Source organism: Amblyomma mixtum, chromosome 4 (genome assembly GCF_055824585.1).
Source record: "Amblyomma mixtum isolate Tamu chromosome 4, ASM5582458v1, whole genome shotgun sequence".
Lineage (NCBI taxonomy): Eukaryota > Metazoa > Arthropoda > Arachnida > Ixodida > Ixodidae > Amblyomma > Amblyomma mixtum.
Window position 1 is genome coordinate 24,783,698 of NC_143015.1, and position 24,045 is coordinate 24,807,742.

The 24,045-nt window shown below is 44.5% G+C and overlaps 1 protein-coding gene across 1 annotated transcript in view; it reads right to left on the bottom strand.

Annotated features, from left to right (window-relative positions):
- Positions 1-24,045, bottom strand: part of LOC149345916 (beta-hexosaminidase subunit alpha-like) — a 57,046-nt gene that overhangs the window by 23,331 nt on the left and 9,670 nt on the right. The window contains exons 2-7 of the mRNA XM_089586278.1: positions 15,923-16,036; positions 11,169-11,466; positions 7,977-8,092; positions 4,026-4,136; positions 2,420-2,521; positions 556-664 (exon numbers count right to left, since the gene is read on the bottom strand). Coding sequence (XP_089442404.1) covers positions 556-664; positions 2,420-2,521; positions 4,026-4,136; positions 7,977-8,092; positions 11,169-11,466; positions 15,923-16,033 — 847 coding nt within the window. The 5' untranslated portion in view covers positions 16,034-16,036. The remainder of the gene's footprint in view (positions 1-555; positions 665-2,419; positions 2,522-4,025; positions 4,137-7,976; positions 8,093-11,168; positions 11,467-15,922; positions 16,037-24,045) is intronic.

The following is a 24,045-nucleotide window of genomic DNA, read 5'->3' on the forward strand; positions in this document are numbered from 1 at the left end:
GTTAAAATTTTTTGTTCGGCCTGTACTTCACCCCATAGGTGAGTATCGGTGCGTTCCTCACGTGTCCCAAAATATATTCACCTCCGTGAGCTAACTTTGCAATCTACAGTATTATACGGAGCAGTAAAATTGTTCGCGAGACTCCCGTCCAAATCATTTACTCCTCTTGTAAGCGTTTGATCAATAAACAGCGTCGTAGGACTAAAGGAGGTCGTTTCCTCAATGCATAATAAGCGCCAACGTTTACCCTGCGGATAGCATCTCAGGAACGCAGTAAGTACCTAAACGCTGGGTGAGGTCGCACAATGAGATGTACTGGATATTCAGTGATACCTCTCACTGCATGTTGTTCTCAAAAATACCATGCCCCAATATATCTTCGATAGCTACTATCTCCGTATCGAAACCTTCAATAAATTGATATGCGCTTGCTGCGAATTATATGCAATATCGATCTTGTATCGTAGATTCGTCCCAGCACCTTTACGTGCCCTGCTGCTAATCCTAGGTGGAAATTCTTAGAATTTTTTTTTAATTTCTCTTTTCTCTGCGTACCCGGCGTGTCGAACTCGGCCATTACACGGATGCCCCTGGCCGAAGCTTCGCTGATGACTCGTTGGACGTCTTCTGGCTGGTAGACATGCGTCTCCGGGTGGTAGGCGCCCTGCGAGGTGAGTCGTTCATTGGGAACAGTGTTACTGAAATTGGTCCAATGATTCCATGAAATGGAAAGCGGGAAGTTCTAGCACCAAGGAGGCAAAAGAAAAAGTAAACCTATAGGAATCACCTCAAGCTCATCACAAATGTTTATTTTCAGATGGTGAGATCTATACCGGGCAAGGAAGCAAAGTTCTACGGTCAACTACGTCACAAAGACTGCCGCGCCATCTATATATCGGCGGTGGCGCTTGTGTCAAGACTGCCCCCGTTCAGTACTTGAATGGTTGCTGCAACCCCACAAAGCCTTCCTTCCAAGGAGTCGCCAGGATGGCTTCTTCTCTTCTCGGGAAGGGATCACGGTTTAGAATGTGAACATGACGATAGGAAATAAACATTACAAGTTGAAGACAAGAAACGATCCTTATAGGGAATATGTGTATTGGGCCAGAAAACCAAGCGAGTATCTTTTATAATTGCGACTAAACGTCCCTTGAAACTATGTATACTTCGGTGGAATCGGTGGAATCGAGGTGCCGTGCGAGTTAAGAAATTTGACCTATTGCTTCGTTAGCAATTTTTCCCTAGTAATTTCCCTTGTCAAAGTGTATATTTTTCTCTAAGCGTGAAATGGCAAAGAATCTTTGCTGGTCATTATTATTATAAGCCACAGATACTGGGAAACATCTCAGAAGGTAGTTTCTCAAGCGAGCCGAATATTTGTTTTTGTGGCCTTCTTCAATGGTGCTGGTATGTTCCTATTTTCTAATTTATGCTGGTAATGTCAAAGCAATTTACCGATCTACGTAATCCTTGGTATCAGTGAATTTGGAAGCATTACTGCAGCTCTTTGTTAACAGGGCATTCACTGAGTTCCGCAACAAATTGTTTTGTATGATTTTAAGAACAAAATCATTCACATGTCGAAACGGGAGACGGTACAGGTACGAGTGGCATGCGACAAGGTTTAGCGACCATGACTTTAAAGCCCCAATGATGACCAGAAATCTGGTTTAGTAAACATATCTCTAGCTCGCAAAATGGAGCGCACCATCTCCCTTTCTTCTTATTTTTTCTAAGGGACACGCTAGTATAGCATTGAAAACAAACTGCATCAAGCCACTGTGTACGCTCAGGTTGAGAAATTTTTTTATAAAGGCATCTGCTCTAATACACCTCTAGGACAACGGTAATATCTTGAAGCTCTTTGCCAAATTTATATAGATATTAGAAAATTTGAATGAAACGCTATTAGGGTACATTGGAACAGTGACCTATATTTATTTATGGTTAGTGAGAAAAGAATATCAATTATTCGTGCGCCGTCACGACTGATTTTAAAGTTCACTTTTATCGTTTCTGGTACGTTTGTGCCTTGCACACGCAGATTTACATTCGTTTGTTTCGCCCGCCATTTATCCCGCCAAAAGTCTCCTACTGAGGCTAATAGCAAATATGACTAATTATGAGACGGGTTTAATAAATTTGTCCTTGAAGAAACACCACGGCTGCAGCGAAGAACACGGACGAAGAGTGCTGATTGTTAACTGAGGCCGCCTAAGGCTCCTTCAGATGCAGTGTGCATATTTGAAGGTGTGTACTAACGGGCGTTTTAGGTCTGGTCTCTATCAAACTGTAGAGTCGCTACGACCGGGGTCATATCTGTGGATTCGCGCATGAGTCTGAACTTCGCAGCGTTAGAGTCACTACAGCTGGTGATCAGGGGTGATGCTAAGAAACAATAAGAAAGAAAAGTGCTCACCTTCTTACTCAAACTTGGAAACGTCTTGCTTACGTACGGGAAGGACTGGTCATCCACGATGTGCCAATGAAGAACATTCAACTTGTTGTATGCCATTGCATCCTGCGTGCAGAAAGTGGCGTATTTAACTCTTTATGCAACCTACAGCTTGTCTGTGTAGCACTTGAACGGACCTATTTAAAATGTTAACCGATGGAAATCGGCAAACTGAGTTTTGCTCTACGTTAACAGATGCTCTACTCCTATAGGAAATAGAGGTTTCATGAGCTCGCTTAGTAAAGTGACTGAAATAAACAAGACATGCAGTCATGGCCTAAGCAAGTCTCGAAGACGGTGGCTGAGCATACAGTAATTTATTGGTCACGACTGGTTAGTCACTTAATTCAGAATTATTCTCCACAGCTATCGTTCAAGCAAGACAAAACCAACGATGCGGCGCTTGTTGAGATAATACAAGACGCAGTATTGCTAGCCTCGCATGACCCGAGGGAAGTATTCGCACGCCGAACATTTACTAGCACAAGGTCTCAGAGCCATTCGTACTCTGCGTTGCTTGTCTGGTAGGCAGGCCAGGCCGTTAAACTTTTTTCAGATCCCGTGATCGGTTGCTTCCCACAGGGAAAAGAGCGGAATAAAAAAGCACTGAAAAACTGTGGCATTCCAGCCTTCAAACTTTTTGCTCTGCGTGTAGAATGTAAGAGAGACAAAACATACATTGTGTGAAATGCACTATGCACAACCGTATAAACAACTGTTCTTTATGGGTTTGCGACTGCGACATCTATACAAAACTGCTTCACACAGCGAAGGAGAAGAGAATCAGGCAGGCGCAAAAAGGAACATGTAAAGAACTGCTGAAGGGGACAATTGAAAGCTCCACCACGCCCGATTTCCTGTCATCCTTTCTCCTCTGTTTGGTGGCGCTTCACTTGACGAAATAGAAATAAAACTTAAGTCCACGGCCTAAATGCAACCCATCCTAGAGAGCGCTGGTACTGAGAAGCATTCCATACATGCATTTACTCTCAATGATAAGAGAGTCTGCATTTTTTTCCCGCTGGGCATAAACTTGTAAACGGTCAAGGCCACGCAGGCTGACGAATAGACTCAATTCTGGGGTGACAAATTCTAAACCGGAAGCGATGAATGACGCGGCAGAAAATGAGCCGACTCTTAGGCAGAGGTCGAATATCGAGCGTTAACACACCTAACATTGATCGCCGGTTCGAATCCCTGCCGCGAGCTAGAGGCCCCTGTACTGTGAGATGTCAGTGTACGTTAAAGAACCACACGTGACCAAAATTATCCGGAGCCTTAAGCTACGATACCCCTCATAGACACAGGCTCTTTGACTCAGGCTTTAAATTTAAACTAAAGTCATTGTTGTTCGATTTCCGCATTTTCAGGTTTTCCTAGGATTCCATACAAGTTTTCGTCCAAGTCTTGACCGCATCGTTCCTGCTACAGCGGCTTCGAAGCAACTCTCAGAAAGAATTCCAGCATTCAAAACACAGTATCGTGGCATTATAATGTGTCGCGTCTAACACTTTGTCAGGCAATGCATATCAGAAAATTACCTCCAACAGCACTACGCCGGCCCACTTACCAAGGTTTCGACGATGACATGGAGCGGAAGGAAGTGCCTCGATGTGTCGATAAGAAGGCCACGGTGTGGGAACCGGGGCTTGTCGTAGATCACCGTCTCGTTCACGACAAACTGCGCATGAGAATGAGCCGTTAATTAAAAGGTATACCAAGAGGGCGCGTTGTGTCGAGGTATAGAGGCTTGCTATTCTTTCCATAGATTCGCTTAGTACGTTAGATGTAATTAAAATGCCAAAACTGCTAGCCAGAATCTTTGCGAACGGTGCCTAAACTGTGGCGCCTAGGCAGAACGTTGCCAAACTTGAGGGGTCGGATGGTCAGTGGGCGGTCACGTCAGGTGTGAAGGATAAAAGAGTGGTGGGATCATTTTGTGTCGGGCACAGTTCACAGGCGTGAGGAACTGCTGATATTCGTATAAAGCGCTGGACACAGAAGGTTGAGTTTCGGCTAAAGCTGTACGAATGTCAAAAGTTTGGTTCCGAAGCGACTATGAGCATTAAAAATTGGCTTCGAATCAAATTGACTTCTCTCGAATATCTTCGAATCATTTCATATGTGAGTACAAGCGGCTCTTTCTAAAGAAAAATGGTTTTACACAATACATAGCGATGAACAAAAGCATAAATGTTGAAGAAAATTTCGTTAGAAAAACCCGTCAACTAAATTCACTGTACCTATAAGCCCAACCAGGTATTAAATAAGATAATGGGGGGAGAGGGTAGTCAAATAACAGTAAGCAGTAATTAACTTTGTTTTCTGGACTAATTCCATGTTTACATTTTTTTCGATGACAGCTGCATTTACCGAAAACAGTCTTATTCTCAGTTTGTCCTAATGCTCTCATGACAAAAGAGCTTGATCAATGCACTCCTGAAGCACAGTAAGCTGGCCTTAAAGATACCTCCTTATTGGTGGAATGCCGTCATTCCTTAATTATCGAATGGGCAAGGCGCAAAATTTTGTTGGCAAAACGTAACCGGACGGCTTGTGAAAGAGACTTAAGGGGCCGAACTATCTCTTCCACACTCCTTTGCTACGCCTGAAGACAAAGCGCTGGTCGTGGAATACCACCCAAAACGCATCGTTCACGACAAAACGTAGCCGCTTGACACCAACGTAATCGTTCGTTGGGCCACAAGGCACATGAGAGGCACGAACGCTGTCGCAATCGAAGGTGCGAAGACGGTGCGGTAGCGTGCGGGATCGCTGTGAGCCCGATTACTTTAACGTAAGTTCTTTTCTTGCCCTCTGCGTTCCTAAGATAGTTGTTTATAGATTGGAAGTGGCGAAAATTTAGAGCAAAGCGGGCGCTGCGAAACAAACGCAGCAGCGCCCACGGACCACAACTTCGCCTATTCTACTGTCATCCACAAGCCAGGCCGCTTCAGTGAAGCGTGTCCCTTAATTTAGCACTTAAGCAGATACGTTTACTGCCACCCAAGATCACAGCCGGTTTCCAACGCATCGTGGCGCAACCCAATGATGTACAGCGTAGGGACGCACTTCATTCGACACCTTTAACATCCCAGGTAGCACCGAAACATTGCGATAATGTTAGATTTTTGTTACGCTCAAATGTTATTTCAATGTCCTTAATGTCCTTTTTTTGTAATGTTTTTGTAATGGTACATATAAATGTTCGAATAACCTTCCCCAAACCTTAATGAAACATGTAAACAACATAAATGCAACATTCTCGAAAATGCTGAAGCAGCCCCGCACAAGCATGCAGGCCTGCCAGAGGTGACGGCACACAACTTACAACACTTTGCAAGAACCAACAACAAGAGCGACACCTTCTCCACTACACTACAGCACAACAACTCGTATTCACTCACCTCCAAACGGATATGTTGTTGTTGTTGTTGTGACTGAGAGAAGTATGAAAAGGAAATTGCACGGGCCTGCTACTGGCTCTAGCCAAGCCACCACCGCTGCCAACGTGCAGATAGAGGAGAGGTAAGAGATCAGAGGAAAGAGAAAAAGGCAAGAAAAGGCGCGCGTCGCAGCAACAACTGCGTCCGCCGGAGCGGACGCTGCTGAAAAAATCAGATAAGCGGCCGAAGCCGCGCTCGCCGAAGCGAGATCAGATACTCCCAACGGATATCATGCCGCCGAGCTTATATACTCGCTACTGCGGGATGTCCCATGAGTGACAGTGGGGAATGGGTAATAACTAAAGTTTTGTGACAAAATAATGGTGCTCTTCATGTAATCTATGGCGAGTACTATCTAAGAGATGTGGTTACAAGGTACTGTTAGTTGAAAAACATCTTTACTCTAAGAACAGTGAGAAAATTTCTGGAAATCCGTGCTCGAAATATATTTGCAATGTTGTTTTATAGTTGCGACTCTAACATTATAATAAAATTTAGAAGATTATATTAAAACAACGTTTGTTTAGAATGTGAAAGTAACGTTTCCTATGTAACTTATAACGTTATATGTTAATTTTTAATGTTAATGTAAAGTTACTATGCAACATGTAACATTACTCCAACTTACATAACATTTTTATAACACTATTCTAATGTTCGGTGCTACCTGGGATGCAGTGCACTGTGTTACCGCTACCGTTGCCGTCACCAAAGTACCATCATCCCGCACGCCATCTATGCGCAGATGCGAGATCTAGCGTCGGACGCGAGATGGTCATCTATGCGAGATCTAGCGTCAGATGGCGCCAGGTAGCCAGAAGCTGCACGGACGCCTGCCTCATCGGGACCAATCAGTGCGTGCGAACTGGTGGTGGGCGAGCTCCCGGTACTCCAGTAACGGTAACAGTGTATGCTAATGACGGGGATTTTCCGACTCGGAGCGCGACGCGGCCGTGCCGTGACAGCAATCGGTGGCTCTCGGTGCAATGATATTATCCAAGTCCTTACACTTGCTCGTGCCGGCTGTCCGTTCTAGGAGGAAAGAGCAAGTTGATTGGTGTTAATGACGCGATGTTTCGCTACAGGTTTAGATGAATTGAAGGTGGCAATTCATGAATATCAATGAGGTTGCAGCAGTGAAAGTGTGGTGCGAATCGAATCGAGTAGTAAATACTATTCGATGTTTCGAATATTCGCACACTCTTTGTTTCAGCACCTTTCGATAAAGAGATTGCAGCTAGAACCCGTATGTATGCAAGCTGTCCCAGCCCTATGTAACCGAAGTTTAAAAATATGCCAGAGCGCAATAACTCAACGCCACGCGTGCTTAAAAGCTGCGCTGTAAAAATGTTTCGCTGCGTCATGATGCCAGCCTTCCCGGCTCGTGCCTTATTCCGAAAAAAAAGTGTATGAATGTACGGGGTTACACTTGCCAAACGCCTTGCCTATTCTATAAACCTTGCCTACAACGAACTCAGAAAAGTCCGAAAGTGTAAACACTGCTTCAAAACATATGGCTTAAAATGCACATAAGAGAGAGGTAAAAAAATACAGGGCAAGCCTGCTGTCAACATGTAAACAAAGGAATTGTCTCCGGAGTAGAAACTATGCAAGCCGTGATGAAGAGGTACAGTGGTATCGGCGGGAGGAACGTCTGTTTGCGTAGCTGGATATTTCTCGATTCAGTAGTTCTCGCTACAGGGTTATGCACAACACTTTTTCAACTTTTCCGGCAGAATGAATGAATCTTGGAAATTTAATAATAATCAGAACACCAGTGTCAATTGCTTCACATGATGATTGCTTCAATGCCGCAACGCATTACTGGCGCCGCCTAGTAGTCGCGCTCAGGAGGCTGGCGCGCGCTCTTCTTCGCCTGAGAGCTCGCTCGCTAGTCGGTTAGCCGGCCGGGCCGTTTCCGCTGGCGTTTGGACGTAGTGGCAAATATAACCCTGCCTACCTGCTTCTGTGACAATTTTTTCAAGCAATCTGTACCAACCGTCACTGAAATAACTGATGACGGGAAGTTAACAGAAAGAAAGTATTATCGTAAGTATCTGTCGCTGGGAACTCACCTCACCACTTTCCTGCGTGTAGACAAGCTGGCTGAAGGTCTCCAGGGCCCTCAGTGCTCCCCAGACTGTTTCAGCAGTGAGAAAAGAGTCCGACTGCGCTCTCACCAGGAGCTTATCTGAAAAATAATTTACGCCGGCTGTAAGCTATGTGCTTTTCTTGGGGCTTGCCTATTTATCGGGGTTCGGCGTCTCGCGCTTACCTTGATCTTGAAAAACCCTCTTACTGAAAAAAACCCTCTATGTGCCGGAATATGGAAGATAAAAATGAGGCTCAGGCAATTAACTGCGGTCTTGAAGTAACTACAAACCATAGTATTGTCTCTACGACTCATCTTTCGTAAGGTCTAGGCCGAGGCGAACTACTTAATCCAGTGCCTGATTAGGTTTATGATAATCGTATCTCAGGCTTGGTACTGGCCTCTGAGTGCTGGAAGGCATTCACTGCTGATGACGGAAATACATCCCTGTGCTGAATGCGAAAAAATGAATGCACAAATGGGAACAAATTAACAACAAATGGGTAAAAAACTTGAAAGAAAAGCCGGCTTAACAGGCGGACTCACTTTCAACATCGCAGCCGCGTACGCTGACCTTTGCACTCACCCTGAATTCGCAGTTCTCGAAAGCCCCTCTGACTCACAGTGCGACTGGAATACTCCATATATTGTGCGGTATTTGATGGCATTAATGATAAACATTGGCAATATGGTCGTGACAACTAAGTTATCGAAATTTCAAGAGCTTTTACGTTCATCCACTGCCATCTAAAAGGCTTTTTTACGTTTTCATTATCACTTTGACTTCTAATGCGGCCTGTTGCTATTGATGCATTCATGTATATGATTGTATCTTGATGTTTTGCATTCTGTCCTGATTTATATTTTTTTGGAAGTTCTCGCGCTTAATTTTTGCTTTTTAGTTGTTCTGCTTAACGATCATATTGTTTTAATTTGGGAATTTTGATTCGCGTTTATTCTTATGAACATGCATGCATTTTAAGTTGTCCTGTGCACTTTACTCCCATTTCTTGGTGCCTACGAGTATTCCTGTTGAATTTTGCCCCTCCCATAATACCCTCCAATTGGGGGAACTTGAGAACATTGTGAACGAAAGAACGAACGAACGAACGAGTGGACGGACGGACGGACAGACGGACGGACGGACGAACGAACGGACGGACGAACGAACGAACGAACGGACGGACGGACGGACGGACGGACGGACGGACGGATGAACGAACGAACGAACGAACGAACGAACGAACGAACGTACGAACGAACGAACGAACGAACGAACGAACGAACGAACGAACGAACGAACGAACGAACGAACGAACGAATGAAGCCTTTATTGCAAGGAAGGGATGGCTCACGGCCTCTCGTGGGGAATTAGAAGGGATGAGATAAATTTGATGAGGCAACATCTAGTAGGTCGTTTTCATCGCGTTCAGAGCGGGCGCCGTAAATCAGTATATTACTCGAACCAGGCCTTTCTCACTATCTTATTCCGCAATGGTATGTTGTGCTGCGGTGCTTGATCTCATCTGGTCTGCCAGGGTGGCCATATCTTCACGTGGTATGTGCTAAATTTTGTGAACAAAAAAAACATGAAATTCAGCGACAACCAGAGCGTACTCGTGCACTCGTGGGACCTTCTCTCCACATATCGCACCGTTAGCGACACGCTTTCAACTACCGGTTTCCAAATATGGCTCCCGTCTTCCAACATATCGCGCTTTACGCCTAGAAAACGCAAAGCCTTCCCAAATACCTCCTAGCGAAAATCTCGAAGCCACTATGCTGACATTTTAGTAATTGTAACGTTGAATCGAAAGGATATTGCCGGCGCGAGCTTATTTATAGCTCATTTTGGCACGAGCCTTTGGATGCACCTTCGTGCCCCTTATAAAAATGGTCTTAGACAGACTCTAGACTTCTTTTTGACTCTATTGACTTCCTATAGATATTGCTTTTTATCTATTCATAGTCTGTAGACTGTCTATAGACAAAAATCTACTAAAAGTGTACGGCCATAAATCTATAGATTGTCTGTAGACTCTCTATGGCATTTTTATTACCTATAGACTGTTCTCTAGGACTTGTCTATAGACAGTCTATAGCCTTTATAGACAGAAATCTATAGACAGTCTATAGACTGTCTAAAACTTTTTTTGTAAAGGTGAAAGGCGTAGGTGCTCCTCTCGTAAGTGCTTTTACGTAGTGAGATCGGTCGGTGCAGAAGAACTCGCGATTTATTTCCACACGGCAGAACCCAGATGCCTGCACAGTGGGCGTAAATGGACAGGTATGCCCCGAAGTATTCTCAAGAGCTGACGCAGATTAGGAAAATCAGCGACATAGAACTAAGCGTGTGGGGAGACCATGAGCCCCTTCTGCAGGTTTTGAGGCAGCCTTGAACTTCTTGTGTGGGACTCTTAGCTATTACATGAGATCACACGAATACACGCGGTTCCGGCATTTAGGGTGGTACAAATATTATTAGGAACAATGCTCAGGTATGAAAATGTTGTACTTTATTTGCGGTTTGACTGGACTGGTTCGAATTTCGTTGCTAAGCACTACATTAACTGGCGATTTTTGTGAAAGGATTTTCTTGAATGGCAGGCCGAGTGCGCGCCCCTCCTAGCTGTAATGATCCGGCATTCATTGAATGATTATTTTAGGTAAAATATCTCTGATGAATGAAGCCCATGCAGCGCTGAGACTGTTTATAAGTGCACGCGCCATTTTGGACAGATTTGTGCGTTGTCGGCGTCCAAATGCCGACTGATTCAACTGTGGGTGCAGCATTTGCACCCTCTTCAGACTGCTAAGCCTTTTATTAGCCGCCCCTTAGAAGAATGTTTTAGACACTCTACAGAGTGTCTATAGACTTTTCTCCATAAAGTCTATAGACTGTCTATAGACAAAAGTCTAAAGGTAATAGAAGTGCCATAGACAGTCTATAGATAATCTATAGATCTATGGCCATACACTTTTAGTAGATTTTTTGCCTATAAAAAGTATATAGACTGTGAATAGACAAAAAGCAATATCTATAGGAAGTCAATAGAGCCAATAAAAAGTTCATAGACGGTCTATAGACCATTTTTATAACTGGGCTATGAACTATAGAAGCACGCATGCACCCGACAAACCAGCCAGAGGCGTCTCCTCTACAACGAGCACTCACAGCTCTCGTCCATGTCTGGGTGTGGCCTTTCTTCGCACTCTCCAGTGACCGTCACGGTGAGGACGTCGAGGGCAGAGGCAGCCACCCTCCGCCCGGGAGTGCCCTGGCCTCTGCGGGCCCTTGGAGCCTTGCAGCTCGCGAATAGGATGCGGTCGCGGTAGCGCTCGATCGCCTGCTGGACCACATCGCAGGGGCCGTCGTATTGGAAGGAAAACTGATCCGGGTCCAAGGACAGGAGCTCATCCCACGTAGTCTGGTTCAAGGGCAGAGGCCACACACCGCCGCGAGTTGGAACAACCTGCAGGTGAAAGAACAAAGATCGTGTCGCGCAAAATGTTCGTCTCAGGATTACGAACGTGGTTCAGGGGACCGGCCTAACAGCTGGGCCACTCTTCTATTCTAATCTGGAAAGTCTTTCTTGTAATAATCGGCAATTGATTACTGCAGCAGTGGACTTCTCTTCCTACAAAACAAGGTGCGGTTCTAGTTATACACGAAAGTATATGGTTCTAAATTGCCGCAAAAAGAGAGCATTAGAAGATATTGATGCCTTTAACAGAAGTGAGGTCACTTACGCTCTGATGACATCCCTTTATTCTTCCCAGTGGGGAATTATCAGCTCTGATGACGTCACTTCTCTCTAGCCTATGGGTGAATTTTATACTAGACGGCCCGTTTCTTTCCCACTGAATCTTTTAGTGCTATAGTATTAAAATATAAAAATGTATTCAGCACTATGAGGCTGCAAAATTATGCATGTATCACAACCCTGCTTGCGAATAGATTTGTTAGCCGGTAAGAGCCAGCGTTGCTGTTGGTGCCCATATGTACAGATCTTCCTTCCTGAAGTTTGTACTCATTAGCATTGAGCTTAGGGAGTAACCATCTGTCACTCGGGCGATTCCACAAAACATTGGCTCACACTTGCTTTTGGGTGGACTTGTGATCAATTTCTAAAGCGATAAATTACTTGTTTTGTAGTTGAGACGAACAGATAGAGGTAGACGAGGGCAAGAAGTGTGACTGCCGGTAGACTACGAGCTGCCGAACCAATAAAACACTGCTCCATTTCCGATGGCTACTAGTGGATTAAATCCCACCGTACAGTATGATAAAACTGCGGCTAATGGACTCAGTGCTTAATTCGAAACATTCCTAATTCCAGCTAGTTTGAAGACGGAAACTGTGGTGGAAGGCATGGGGCTTTGAGAGCGACGTAGTAGGCTGGCGCTAATGTCTGAGGTAACGGCACCAAGAGGCCGTAATTAAAAAAAAAACTACAGAGAATGTTTACTACATTCGAGTCGGAGCGAAAGCACGGATTTGTGCTACGTAGAAGACGACGGTGAGCAGGCAGTGTCGCGGAACAGAGCAGATGGAAGTTGATGAAGACGACGCTCTAGTGCACAGCGCGAGAATGTGGTGCAGTATAACACGAGGCGGGTTGGCTGCGGCGATAGCCTAGTCCATTATGTGGCTCTTCCCTGATGGACTAGGCTGCCACGCCAAATCACCACGCTCCTTGAAATCTTTCTTCCGCTTTCGTGCGGGGAGTATGTGCTGCCCTGCAAGAGCGGCCTAGCTGGCTCCCCTATCTTGATGCATGCGTGTGCCTCCCAGACTTTTGATGTTTTGGACGCTGGGGTCACGTAGGGGTATGGTGGCCAGGTGTTTCGTGGTGTAAGCATGCTGCGATTTTTCTTTTCCGCAGTATTTCCGTGCAAGAAAGGAAAACAAAAATGCGGCGATAGCTTAGTGGTCTCACTGAGCGACCCTTAAACGAAACCTGCTCGCGCAGCCGCGGGTTCTTCTCCCAGTTATGAATATTGATACAATTTCTTTTTCTCTTTTTCATGGTATGGTCTCTAACTCAGCTGGAAGTCAAAACTAGGCACCCGGCGATCGAAGCACGAGGTCCCGTAGTAAAGCTTTCACTTCAAAATCTTGGTCAAGCGCACAACTCCATTATGTGGCTTAACAACAGTTACACTGAGCGGTCTCAGTGCCGGACCTGTGGCTTAGCAAGTTTATTAAAGAGAGGATTAGCCAGTTGACCATTAGGTGAACTGCTTAGTGCTGTTCAGCAGCCATCATGCCTGGACAAGATTCACGCTCCCCATCCTAACACCGTTCTCACTTTACGCCCTCCTCACCCTCGCCCGGCATTCCTCCTACGAATGAAGGCTTCGCTAATGATGAGCGATTTTCCCAAACGAAGCCAAGTCCTCTTGCGAATCGTTGGCAAGCACCCATAGGCTTTCCACTCCGTTGTTCATTCTGTGTGTACCTTCTGTCATTGTTATTCGATGCGCACGTAGTCGCAAAGGTTACGCCTGGTGAGTTTTTCTGTTAACTCCCTAGGGTTTTCCGGAACCTCTTTATGGACGTCCCGCCAGCCAGATTAATCTTAATGTTACATTTCGGAGAGCGCATTCCACTACAGTTCTGCGAATTTCCTGTGAGAATGCATGCTTGTACTCGAAAACGTTTTCAATAGCTCTGCCATAGATTTCTGTGGCCTAATTTGTCAAATTTGGAAACGTATGCGCTACTTAGAAACACAAAGAAATTAAATGACAAACGACACAAGCGCAGACTTACAACTGTTCATTTCTCAGCGAAGAGGCGTATATATACATACAGACATAAACAGTCTCGGAACCACAAACACTTCTGTCATTCAAGCACATCACTATGACCACGACTCCGCATCTGCACTTCTATCATATCAATTTCGTATGTCGTGAGCGCAACAGATGGTGTACATACATGTGTCCCTTTATCCGCTGTTTCGATCAAAAAGCTTCCTCAATTTTTTTTAAATTCATTTTTTCTTCTTGCCTACTATTTCCTTGCAGAATAATGGTTTGCAAGTGTGTTCGCGCCGACAACAGTGCTGCGCTAAATTTCCAGGCAAACAAAGAAAGAATTGAAAGAGAAATTCTGGAAGCTTTTTTTTATAATCTGTAGAATCACTTTCGAAAACGTGATGAATAAGACTTGATGGAATAGATCTGAGCAATAAGGTATCAGACGAATACTCGGGCAGAAAATTCTGGAACAAAAATTCCAAACTCGTAGAAAATGTTTTACAATTTGGTTGGCCCAATCTACACTTATATACATATTCTATCTAGCTCGGAATCGGTACCACTAGATGTGAAATAAACGCCGTCTGGAGCGTGCGTTTCTAGCGAGAATAATGTGAACCACCCCTCTCATAGCCTTAGTCGCTTTGGGACGTTAAACCCCATAAACCTTGTGAACATGCCTTCACACTTCTGTCTTCGATATGATCACGACAGTGCACACTAGTAAGGCTTTCTGACGGGCTAGTTGGTACATATTCATAATTTGAAAGGCTGTGCGCTAAAAAGACGTTCACAGGAAAAAGAACAGAGACGACAGGAAAGAAGCGCTTCTTTCCTGTCGTCTCTATCCTTTTTCCTGTGAACGTCTTTTTAGCGCTCAGCCTTTCAAATTATGCACACTAGAAGACAAACGTCTTCAGCAGTGATATCTACTAATCACATTTTAGGTCCGTTCGCGTCCTCATTTGCAGTGATTTTCCCATTCTCCTCTCTCTACCTGAGTTCCTGCCGCCATAGTTTCACCTTTCGTCCCCTCTTTCTTTTTCTGCCACTTTCACATGCCATGTTTGGTGGAATCCATGTCCTGGCCAAATCAGTTTGTTCGCCATTATTTATTCTTGAATACCGTAGTGTCTTTGTTGTTACAAACGGTTTTGGCTATTATCTCTTCATGTTGCTCCTGTCTTTTTCTCGACATGTACGGCAGCGCCACCGTCAGTATAATGAAATCAAATAGTCACATATAGTCTTAAATAATCATAGTCGCAGTCATTATACTGTATTTCACAATTGTTATTGTTTTTCCTTCAATAAGTACTGTATAATATTCGATCAAAGTCATGGAAACCTCATTTATAATTTATTCTTACCTCATAAGTAATATGCATAATCAGATAGGCAAAGTGTGTACTTCTTTTAACATTTTAGTTCAATATCCTTCTCTTTGTATAGCTGAAGATGTGTTTTGATTTTTTAAAAAAGTTTTAGACGAAATTCGCATTGCCACAATTTGCGATAAAATTTTTCTTTATCCGCATTAATTCTGTGCGGGCACCAACACCAGCGTGTAACTCCTCAACAGTACAGACGATTCGTTATGAGAATTATGCGAACGTATTTCGAACAAGACAAGTTTCAACGCTCACTCCACGTGCACCTTTTGTGCCGCTACTTACAGGTCCCGGGTAATACCACAGCTGCGTTGGTTTTTAGTAAGCAGGTTACAATTTGTTTTATAGCTCTTGTAGAAATGATGCTAGTAGGCTGATGTCGACAACTTGAGGGTGCCAGTGAAATGAATTCGAACTGTTTATTTCGCTGTTTTGGCGCCACGTGTTCTATACACAATACACATAGTGCCAGGCGGCACCTTGCATATTGTGTGTCGGAAGATATATTCCTCTTCTTCACCTTACTACACACAGAATAACGTGCAAATTTGTTTCGGTAGGCACCAGACAATAAATTATGCCCCGCAACTTGCTTACTGATGGAAATAAACACAGATTCAGAATAGCCATGTCAATAAATACATTATTGGCAGTTTTGTAGTGCAGCATTTTTGGCTTTGATTCCCACTCCACACTTTTGAGTAGTGGCGACGTCGCAGTTCCTGCCCATGCAAGTGCCCGGCAGTGTGGTGCAAGAGCCTCGGGCACTCACCACGTGAGGCCTCCAGGACAGATCAGGGTTCCACCCACGCGAGCGGTGACCGGCGGCCGCAGATGACCAGCAGGCCAGCAGCAGCAAGGGGAACAAGTTGCTCCAATTCATTGCCTGCAAAAGAAGACAAGTGAGTCAGAAGGGAGCCATCTCATGTGCCGTATTCAAGCTTGACATTGCCTTTTGCATGTACGGCTTCCAAGTTTGTTTTTTCTTCAAACAAAACCTGCAAATCACTAAACAACAATGTCGTAGGGGAGAATGGATGTCGCACATGTGCGATTGCTCCAAGCCCGAACGTTGTATGACAGGGATGGACGGGTCTACAGGCGCTAGCCGTGCGCTGTGACGAGGGACTCGCTGCCTGCTGGAGAGCTCGGTCATTCACACCGTTCGCATTGAGCAAAGCTACTACGCGGGGATACTCCCTTCTGTGTCTAACGGTCTCTCGTTTTGAATCGCCCCGGTAACGGCAGCTGCGAACACTTATTCCTCTAAACACAGTTTCTACACGCTAAAAGTACGGTCGAACTCTGGACTTTTGACATCGCATGCGTAAGCTCTTTAAAACAGCCTGGATGTCCTCACCGGGACCGCTTCGCGTTTCACACACGACACAACGCTTCGGACCACATTAGCGGGAGGAAGCCTTACTGCGAACGGATGTCACAGAGGGCAGTAGCTGTGATCACCAGAGACAAGTTTTACTCGGTCTACGGATCGTTCTTGATGAATAGCAGTCTCGATATGGTATGGTCTTTGAGATCACAATGAGAATCTTAGCGCAGTTATAGGCATCGAATGGCACAGCTGGAGGGGACACTTAATCTATCACGGCACACACAAAAGTGGATGAAGTAAACTTTTTCTCACAGTAGGCTACAGATAGCACCGGTTTTTTTTATGTTCCTTACACATCATCAAATAAGCTGGTTTTTAAGTGCATCATCAAATGACGAACATCATCAAATATATTTATCATAAAATAAACTAGTTAGAGTGAGCAGGACAGCATGTCATCCGCCATTGTGTGCAGGTCTGTTTCGCCAGAAGTAGTACAATCACTTTTTTCGCAATTGCAAGTGTAATGCGTACATTGGAAACAAATTATTTCCATAAGCTTCAGATCGTTTACTTTATTTTTCGCGGCGTTTCAATGTTGGTATTTTCAATAATTTTGACAGTCTGTGCAAAATTTTGCACATCATTGCAAGAAATCACCTACTGGTATTTTGCGCTGGGAAACAAACTGCCTTTCTTAAAGCCCCAATATACCACTTCGGCGGAAAAAAAAAATCATTTGAAACAAAAATGGCGCGTCAAAAGATTGAAGGGGCCGTGATATGGTCATTCTTCATATTGCCTGTGAGCCTGTGATTTAAGAGCCTGTGATTCAATTTCTAAAATTTGGGTGCTCAGGACACGCTGTATATTCCAAAAAAGACCTGAATTCAGGCCGTGAAACTTCTTCCATCGGCAGCGACCGCGATAATGAATGCTCTCGTGATGTCACAAAGACATACACGGAGCAACGTTTTCTATTATCGTTGCTACAACGCTCGCAGCGAGCTCTCTTGTCCCCTGTAGTTTCGCGGGCTATCGAAGTACCAGTTGTCCCTCATATATGAGTGACTGGTACCGTCAAAGCGATAACAGCATGTAGGTTTTCTTCGGTATAATTAGGCTCCGGCCTCACTAGGCCGATGGGACGCCGATCAGCGGTCGGCATGCAGATGCCATCGCTGAAGCAACGGTCTGTCATGCTAGACAGACAACGACGCCAGCACGTCAATGACCGCGTATCGGAGTATAGTGAAAAGAGTGAGCGTAGTGGGAACCAGAAGAGTGTGGTCGGGGCTCGTGGGGTGACATTCTATAAACTTAATTTTTTTTTAATTTGTGGGCCTCATGTTAGCCACGTTGAAATATGCCACGTGCGTGCACCAGCGAAGATGTGCGTTCAGTCAGTACCTGCGCATAGAACCGAACGGCGAGGCAAGCGATACGGGCAAAAAACACCTCACGACGCTGCCGTTCGCCGCCGTCGCCTGGTCTCATGCAGCCGAACGAAAGCTTCACACTCGCTTAGGCGACGGAATGAAAAACTGCGCTTGTGTGTACCTTACCCGCATCGAAAAAAGCAAAACGACTGCATTTGATTTCTTGACACTTTAATAGTAATCAGTGGTGGACTTTTCCAGATCTTAGATTTTGGTTTGCGGGACCTACAGCCCCAATTTTGACGAGGGCTAGCGACTCCGCAAGATTCATGTGTGTGATTTCTTCGATTGCGTAGAGCGAATTCACAAGTTTTAGCGCATGAAAATAGCCGTCGAGTACAGTCTTGGCTACAGTGATCTCAAAGCGAGGACTGTCTACACCACGGGACGCGCTTACAATAAGGGAGAAGTGTCGATGTGACTCGGTCTGCAGAGCACGAGCTGAAGGCGGCCGGCAGCAGTCGTCGGCGTCGACTATGGACTACACACTTGGCTGTTTTCATTTATGCAAGTGGCATCCGAACCTATATTTAGGTAAAGCGGTTTAAAAGTCGGAACAAGCAACGATTGGCGTGAAGCGCCAGTCATACGCGAAGCGTTTCCCAATCGGCGCTTATTTTCCAGTGCTATCGTAGTGTGTAAGCTAGTAAAACTACGATTTCGTAGCATCTGAGCAAGATTAGATAACATTTAATATAAGGAGGGCCCACCTTGCGTTTCAAGCCAAGCAAACGGGCAGTAGTATTAGCGAGCAGCTATATAAACGACCTCAGCACGGCGCCGCAGTTGTCCTAATCGTTCCATTCCTGGGGTACTTCGAGTTGCGTTCGGTTTTTCCAGCGGCCAGTGGTTCTGAAAAGGGGTTTTACGGGCCGAAAGGAATGCATGTTCGATTTACACACGCACACATGCAGCGGGGAAGCATGCGGCATTTTTCTCTGCTCCTTTAGTGCCGCAAGCTCTCCAGTGCTACCTTGTGATAATTTCAGTTTGTTTATCGAGCCGACGAATAGCGGGCAAGGACTTCGTAGCCAGCGAATGAACGCCACGCCTCGCACATCAGCGAAGGCATGCACGCTAGCTTAGTGATCCCAAAGATCTCTAAGTTCGCGTGCTAAGCTGAATTCCGAAAAGAAAACACGGAAAATACATTTTATTACGCTAAGCTAAAAAAAGAAACTTTTTGAGCGACCGTCGTCTACGGTGTGCATGCAAACACCTCAATGCATCCAACAACGCGCAGCAGACGACGCGGTGCGGGTATGTCCTTGTGACGTCAGCGATCAGAGGTTGGCACATCAGCAAGCAGTTCACAAAAGGAACGAAAAAATTTCTTTTAAAGATATCTACCGCACATAATAAACTGAAACTTGGGGGAATTGTAATTTAACGTGTTTGCAATTAGTTTCAAATAAGCAGGATAGCGCAAAAATAGGCTGGCATGGCCCCTTAAAGTTCCGCCTTAGCGGCATGACGCGACGGCGTTAATGGGTTAATGCTCGTATATTCTGCACTGGTCATTCTGTGCTTGGCATTCATATATTACTGCGAGTCCTCACACCGCGCAATGGAGCAGCGGCTAAGCGATGCGCCCCTCCCTTATAAGCGGCTCTTTCAAACAGAACCGCCGCTGGGGCAGTAAGATCTGCAGGTTGCTCTTCCCAAACAACCGCTTGCGAGATATGATGAATTTCACTGCCACCTGCCGCAGTGGGCAATTTGATAACAATACGGTCGGCAGTTTGGGATGACGTTACAAAGTCCAGTGACCATGGTGTCATATGGACCACTTGCTTTTTTGCTCACGCTGCCAGCGCCGCCGCTGCCGGTGACGGCGGATTTTCTGCAGGACTGGAGTATAAAGTTACTGCGTCAAAATTCAGATATAGCCGCGATCGAACTTTGTGGTCTTCCCTGCGCACTACGAATTGATGAAACAGAAGATCGAAAAATGACAGCGAGTTCATCGCGAAGCCCAGATTGATGACACTGTGGCGGAGTTTAATACCGTATTAGTGACGATGTTTAATGACGCATTAGCAGAAGAGCCGTAATGGATAAATGTATTTGTGTGGCACTTCCACAATTGTGTCCTTGGCATGATGGCACCGCAGCTAGCGAACATGCACAACTCTGAATCAAGAGCGTACACGCTACCGTGCAACACGATCAATAGATAATGAAACCGCTGTGCTGCAAGAGCCGTTTAACAAAATTTTAACTGCTTTGCTAGTATTTTGCTGCAGGCCTCACTGATCTTTGGTGGCTAGACTTTAGTGGCTAGGCTTCTCACGGCAGTTGTTATTTTATCGCTAATTATTCTACACGCTTCTTTACAATTTGCCCCTGAGGTGAGTGTTGGCTACAGAAGAAGAAAAAAATTATGTATTTATTTCAGAGTGTGGCCGGGCTATGCTTGACGCAAGAATACTGAATACGTAAACTCGGAATATAATGAAAGGAATAAAAGCATACAATTTTAGCAGAACACAATAATTGATAGTCTGCGGCCGTGTCGTGTCTCCTTGCTCGTTTTGTCGTTTTTCGCGCCGCACAATTATCAATACTATTTTACTATTTTAGTGCTGCTACAAGAGAAACTAAATGTTATTTATTTATTTCTAAGTGCGGCTGGCTTACGCTTGATCCAAGCAGGAGTGAATACGTAAATTCAGAATACAATTAGAGGAACAAAAAAGTACTATTTTGGAGCAAACAAATCCAGAACATGCAGAAACGTACTAATTTAGCGGGTTAAGAGACACTAGATCACCAATAAAATGTTGTGATCAAAAAAATATTTGCAGCACAAATTCTACTCCCCCACCTTGCTGGGAAAAAGCTATGGGAAGCTGTTAGTATTAGCGAAAATTGGAGAAACTGATCGTTTATGAACGTTACGAGTCCTTCTCAGTGGAGGAGGTTTTATTTGGCCTGAAATTGCTTAGGTGTATTTCTTCCTGACAAGTTACTGTTAATAAATACCAAATGGACCACTCTTGACACAAATTTGCAGCGTTTCAATGGTGTCTAAATGTATTAAAGGTGGCGGGGAGTCGTCTCTCTTCTAGATTTGCCAAATGTAAAACTGACAGCTTTCTCATTGAATACGATGAGGATGATGATGTCCTCAGGTTTAATGGCACATACCTACGGCGGGGGATTGGCCAGGGTGCATTGAATACGCTCTCACGCTTCATGTTTTTTTTTTTTCGTTTACGGGTCCCACACTGGTGAAGCTTATTCGAATAAAACCTGTACGCAAGTATTGTAAGGTAGTTTCTTGATGTGTGCGGGAGAAGTTTTTAGTTTTCTTCGAAAAGCACGTAACTTTACCAGCGCATCGGTACAAATACAATATGCTGAGCAGTTTAACCTGTTGTCAAGTGGAATAGATATGTGCGTATATTTCTCAAGAGAGTGAGAGAAGTTTATTGACTGTAAGGGCGATAAAATTCTCGCGCAAATTCCACAAGGATACTGCCGTGAAGAAAAGTACACAAGTGGGGCGATTTTTCTGCCGTTATTCATAAAAAATTTCTGTCTTCAGCTCCATTACCTCTTTATATACTACTCATTAATGGCAGAATTAATTTTTGTACTTACTTCTGACCATGTTCGAATGAAATTGTTTTAAACACCACATAATCGGCCACGAATAAATTTACTGATATATCGTCAGGAACAACCGCAACTAAATAAAATACAAATAACAGTCCAAGCACACTTCCCTGCGCGAGTATTTAAGCCAGAGTTGCTCAGAAGCACTCTACGTTGACCACAGCCTGCCAATTGTTCGAAGAGATGATGTAAGGCCTTTCATAGGGTGTAGTAGGCTAGCGCAATGCTCAGCTTCTCTTCAAAATATTTCAGCTCCTGTTCAGACAAACATCATAAACTTTCCAATCTGCCTTTTAGGTGCTCGAGTTCTCACAGGTGGACTATTATGAAGAAAAACCTAAGCATATTCGCGAAGACGGCCAGCAGGCACCGAGACTAGGGAGCACAAGTGAATACTAAATGTTTTAGATAGTAGTATTATTCAATGAAAAATAATAGTCTAGTATTTTATTGCTCAAAGATAACGGATTAGAAAGCATAAGAAAAACAACAGCATGAAGTAGGCTAGATTCGAACCCACTAACTTCGAATTTCGCGTCCGGTGCTCTACTGACTGAGCTACGTATACGGCCGCGGCTGTCCAATATTCAGCTTTCGGGAATATATAACTCGCGTGGAAACTAACCTTGAGAGTGTTTACCAGGGCCACCTTCTTCCTTTGAGCATATCTTTAAGGAGAAATAAATTGGTGAATTCTTTCGGTTCCGGAACATATCGGCCGCCGCAACAACTTTAAAGCAAGAGCGTTTTTCTTTTGTACAGAACCTCGGCTTTCTCTGAACGGTTACATAAGTGATTTTTTTAACGTTTTTTAAATTAACTTTTTAGCCCGGTTTTCCAATTTTATGCTTTTTCCCTGGAAGAAGTATATTTTATAATGAAACATGCTCATTCAAATGAAATGTTCTTGGTTTTATACATGCAAGCAAGAGTTTTTTGAAGAAACGTCAATTGAGCAGTGGCGCGAAGCTACAACCCAAGATTGAGTGTGTTGCGGGGTCTTCAACGTCGTTTTCTTCGAATTGTGTAACGAAACTTTTGTTGAACGATGCCTTAATTTTCTTCATCTTCTTCCTCTTGGTGTAGGCCTGAAAATCTGTCCTTTTTTCAGGTTTTTTTGCATGTGAATCATCACCACATCCGCAAATACACCTATTTTAACGAACTTCTTTCCGCACGGTTAAAACATTATTCGCTCATTAGAACGAATACGAGCCATATCTGTCTTCGCAATGTACATGTGGCGTAGAAAGCAGCTGGGAGTTTTCGTAAACTTCAAAAACTACGGTGCATGTACCACCACCGCACCCATCCTTATCGATCCGTGAAGCTCGCATTCTTCGCCGAATACAGTTTAATCTCCTACATACACCAGCCAAACTTTACCTATACCGGTACACTTCCACACCTCAGTGCCCAAACTGTCCCCACACATATGCAGACATAGAACACTGCCTTACAGAGTGCCACGCAGCCTTCCAGTCCCCCGCCTATCCTTTCCCCCCACCCCCACCGTGGCCCATCGGACTCGGCTTCCTGGATCTGGGACTGCAACGTGCCCTCGTCGCCTTGGCCCAGGATGTACTGAACGCCTAACAGAAAGGATGTTCGAATAAAAATGTCACACCACCACCACCACCACCACGGTGCATGAGAAGAAAAATCTAATGGACCTCCAGTCCAACACTGACGAATTATGCAAGAGAGCACGAAATGTAATATTAAAAGTAAATACTGTTCATGTATTTTGTTTTAATTAGGTTCTGAACTTGAAAATGGGTTTTCAAGTCTTTTGCTTTTGTTTTGAAGCCAGAACAGCAAAGTTAATTGCTGGATCCCTGAAGTGATTGCAATTAAAAAAGCACATTGGCGTAGTTTACGTTATTTTTAAATACCTTATAGAGGTCATAAGAGCACGCTATACTCAGGTGTTCTTCAGAATCCCTAAAGTTTTTAACATAAAAATTAAGGCATAACTTTTTAGAGCATTTTAACCTGACATCACTCCTCAAACCCTTGCCCAGCAGAATAGCTACAATAGCGCTCGCAAGAATGCCAATGCACGTGCCCGAGAGCAACTTCGACATCACTGCCCTTCAACGTACAGAGGAAGGCCAACAGATACCTTTATTAGGCATCAGGAGCTCGCAACATTGTATTTGCTGTGCATACATTCCGCGGCTGTACTACGATGTAAATAATATTTTCAGCCGTACGAGCACATTGAAGGAAGGATGAGGTGGAATAGGCGGCATGTGTGTAGTAATGGGTTATTTTCAAGAATCGGCGGCGTCCGCTAATAGCAGGGGTCTTAGAGAATTCTCTTCTTCTGGGATCTGGCTCTGTTATAATGAAGTTTTAAAGGTTGAGTTCACTATTCATTGAACATCCTGCACAGACTTTTGACATTAATTGATCTGCAAAATGGGAGGACATCCTTCGGCACCTTGGGTCTTGTTAGGAAAAAAATAAAGCAGACAAAAAGCATCAGCTTACGTCTTC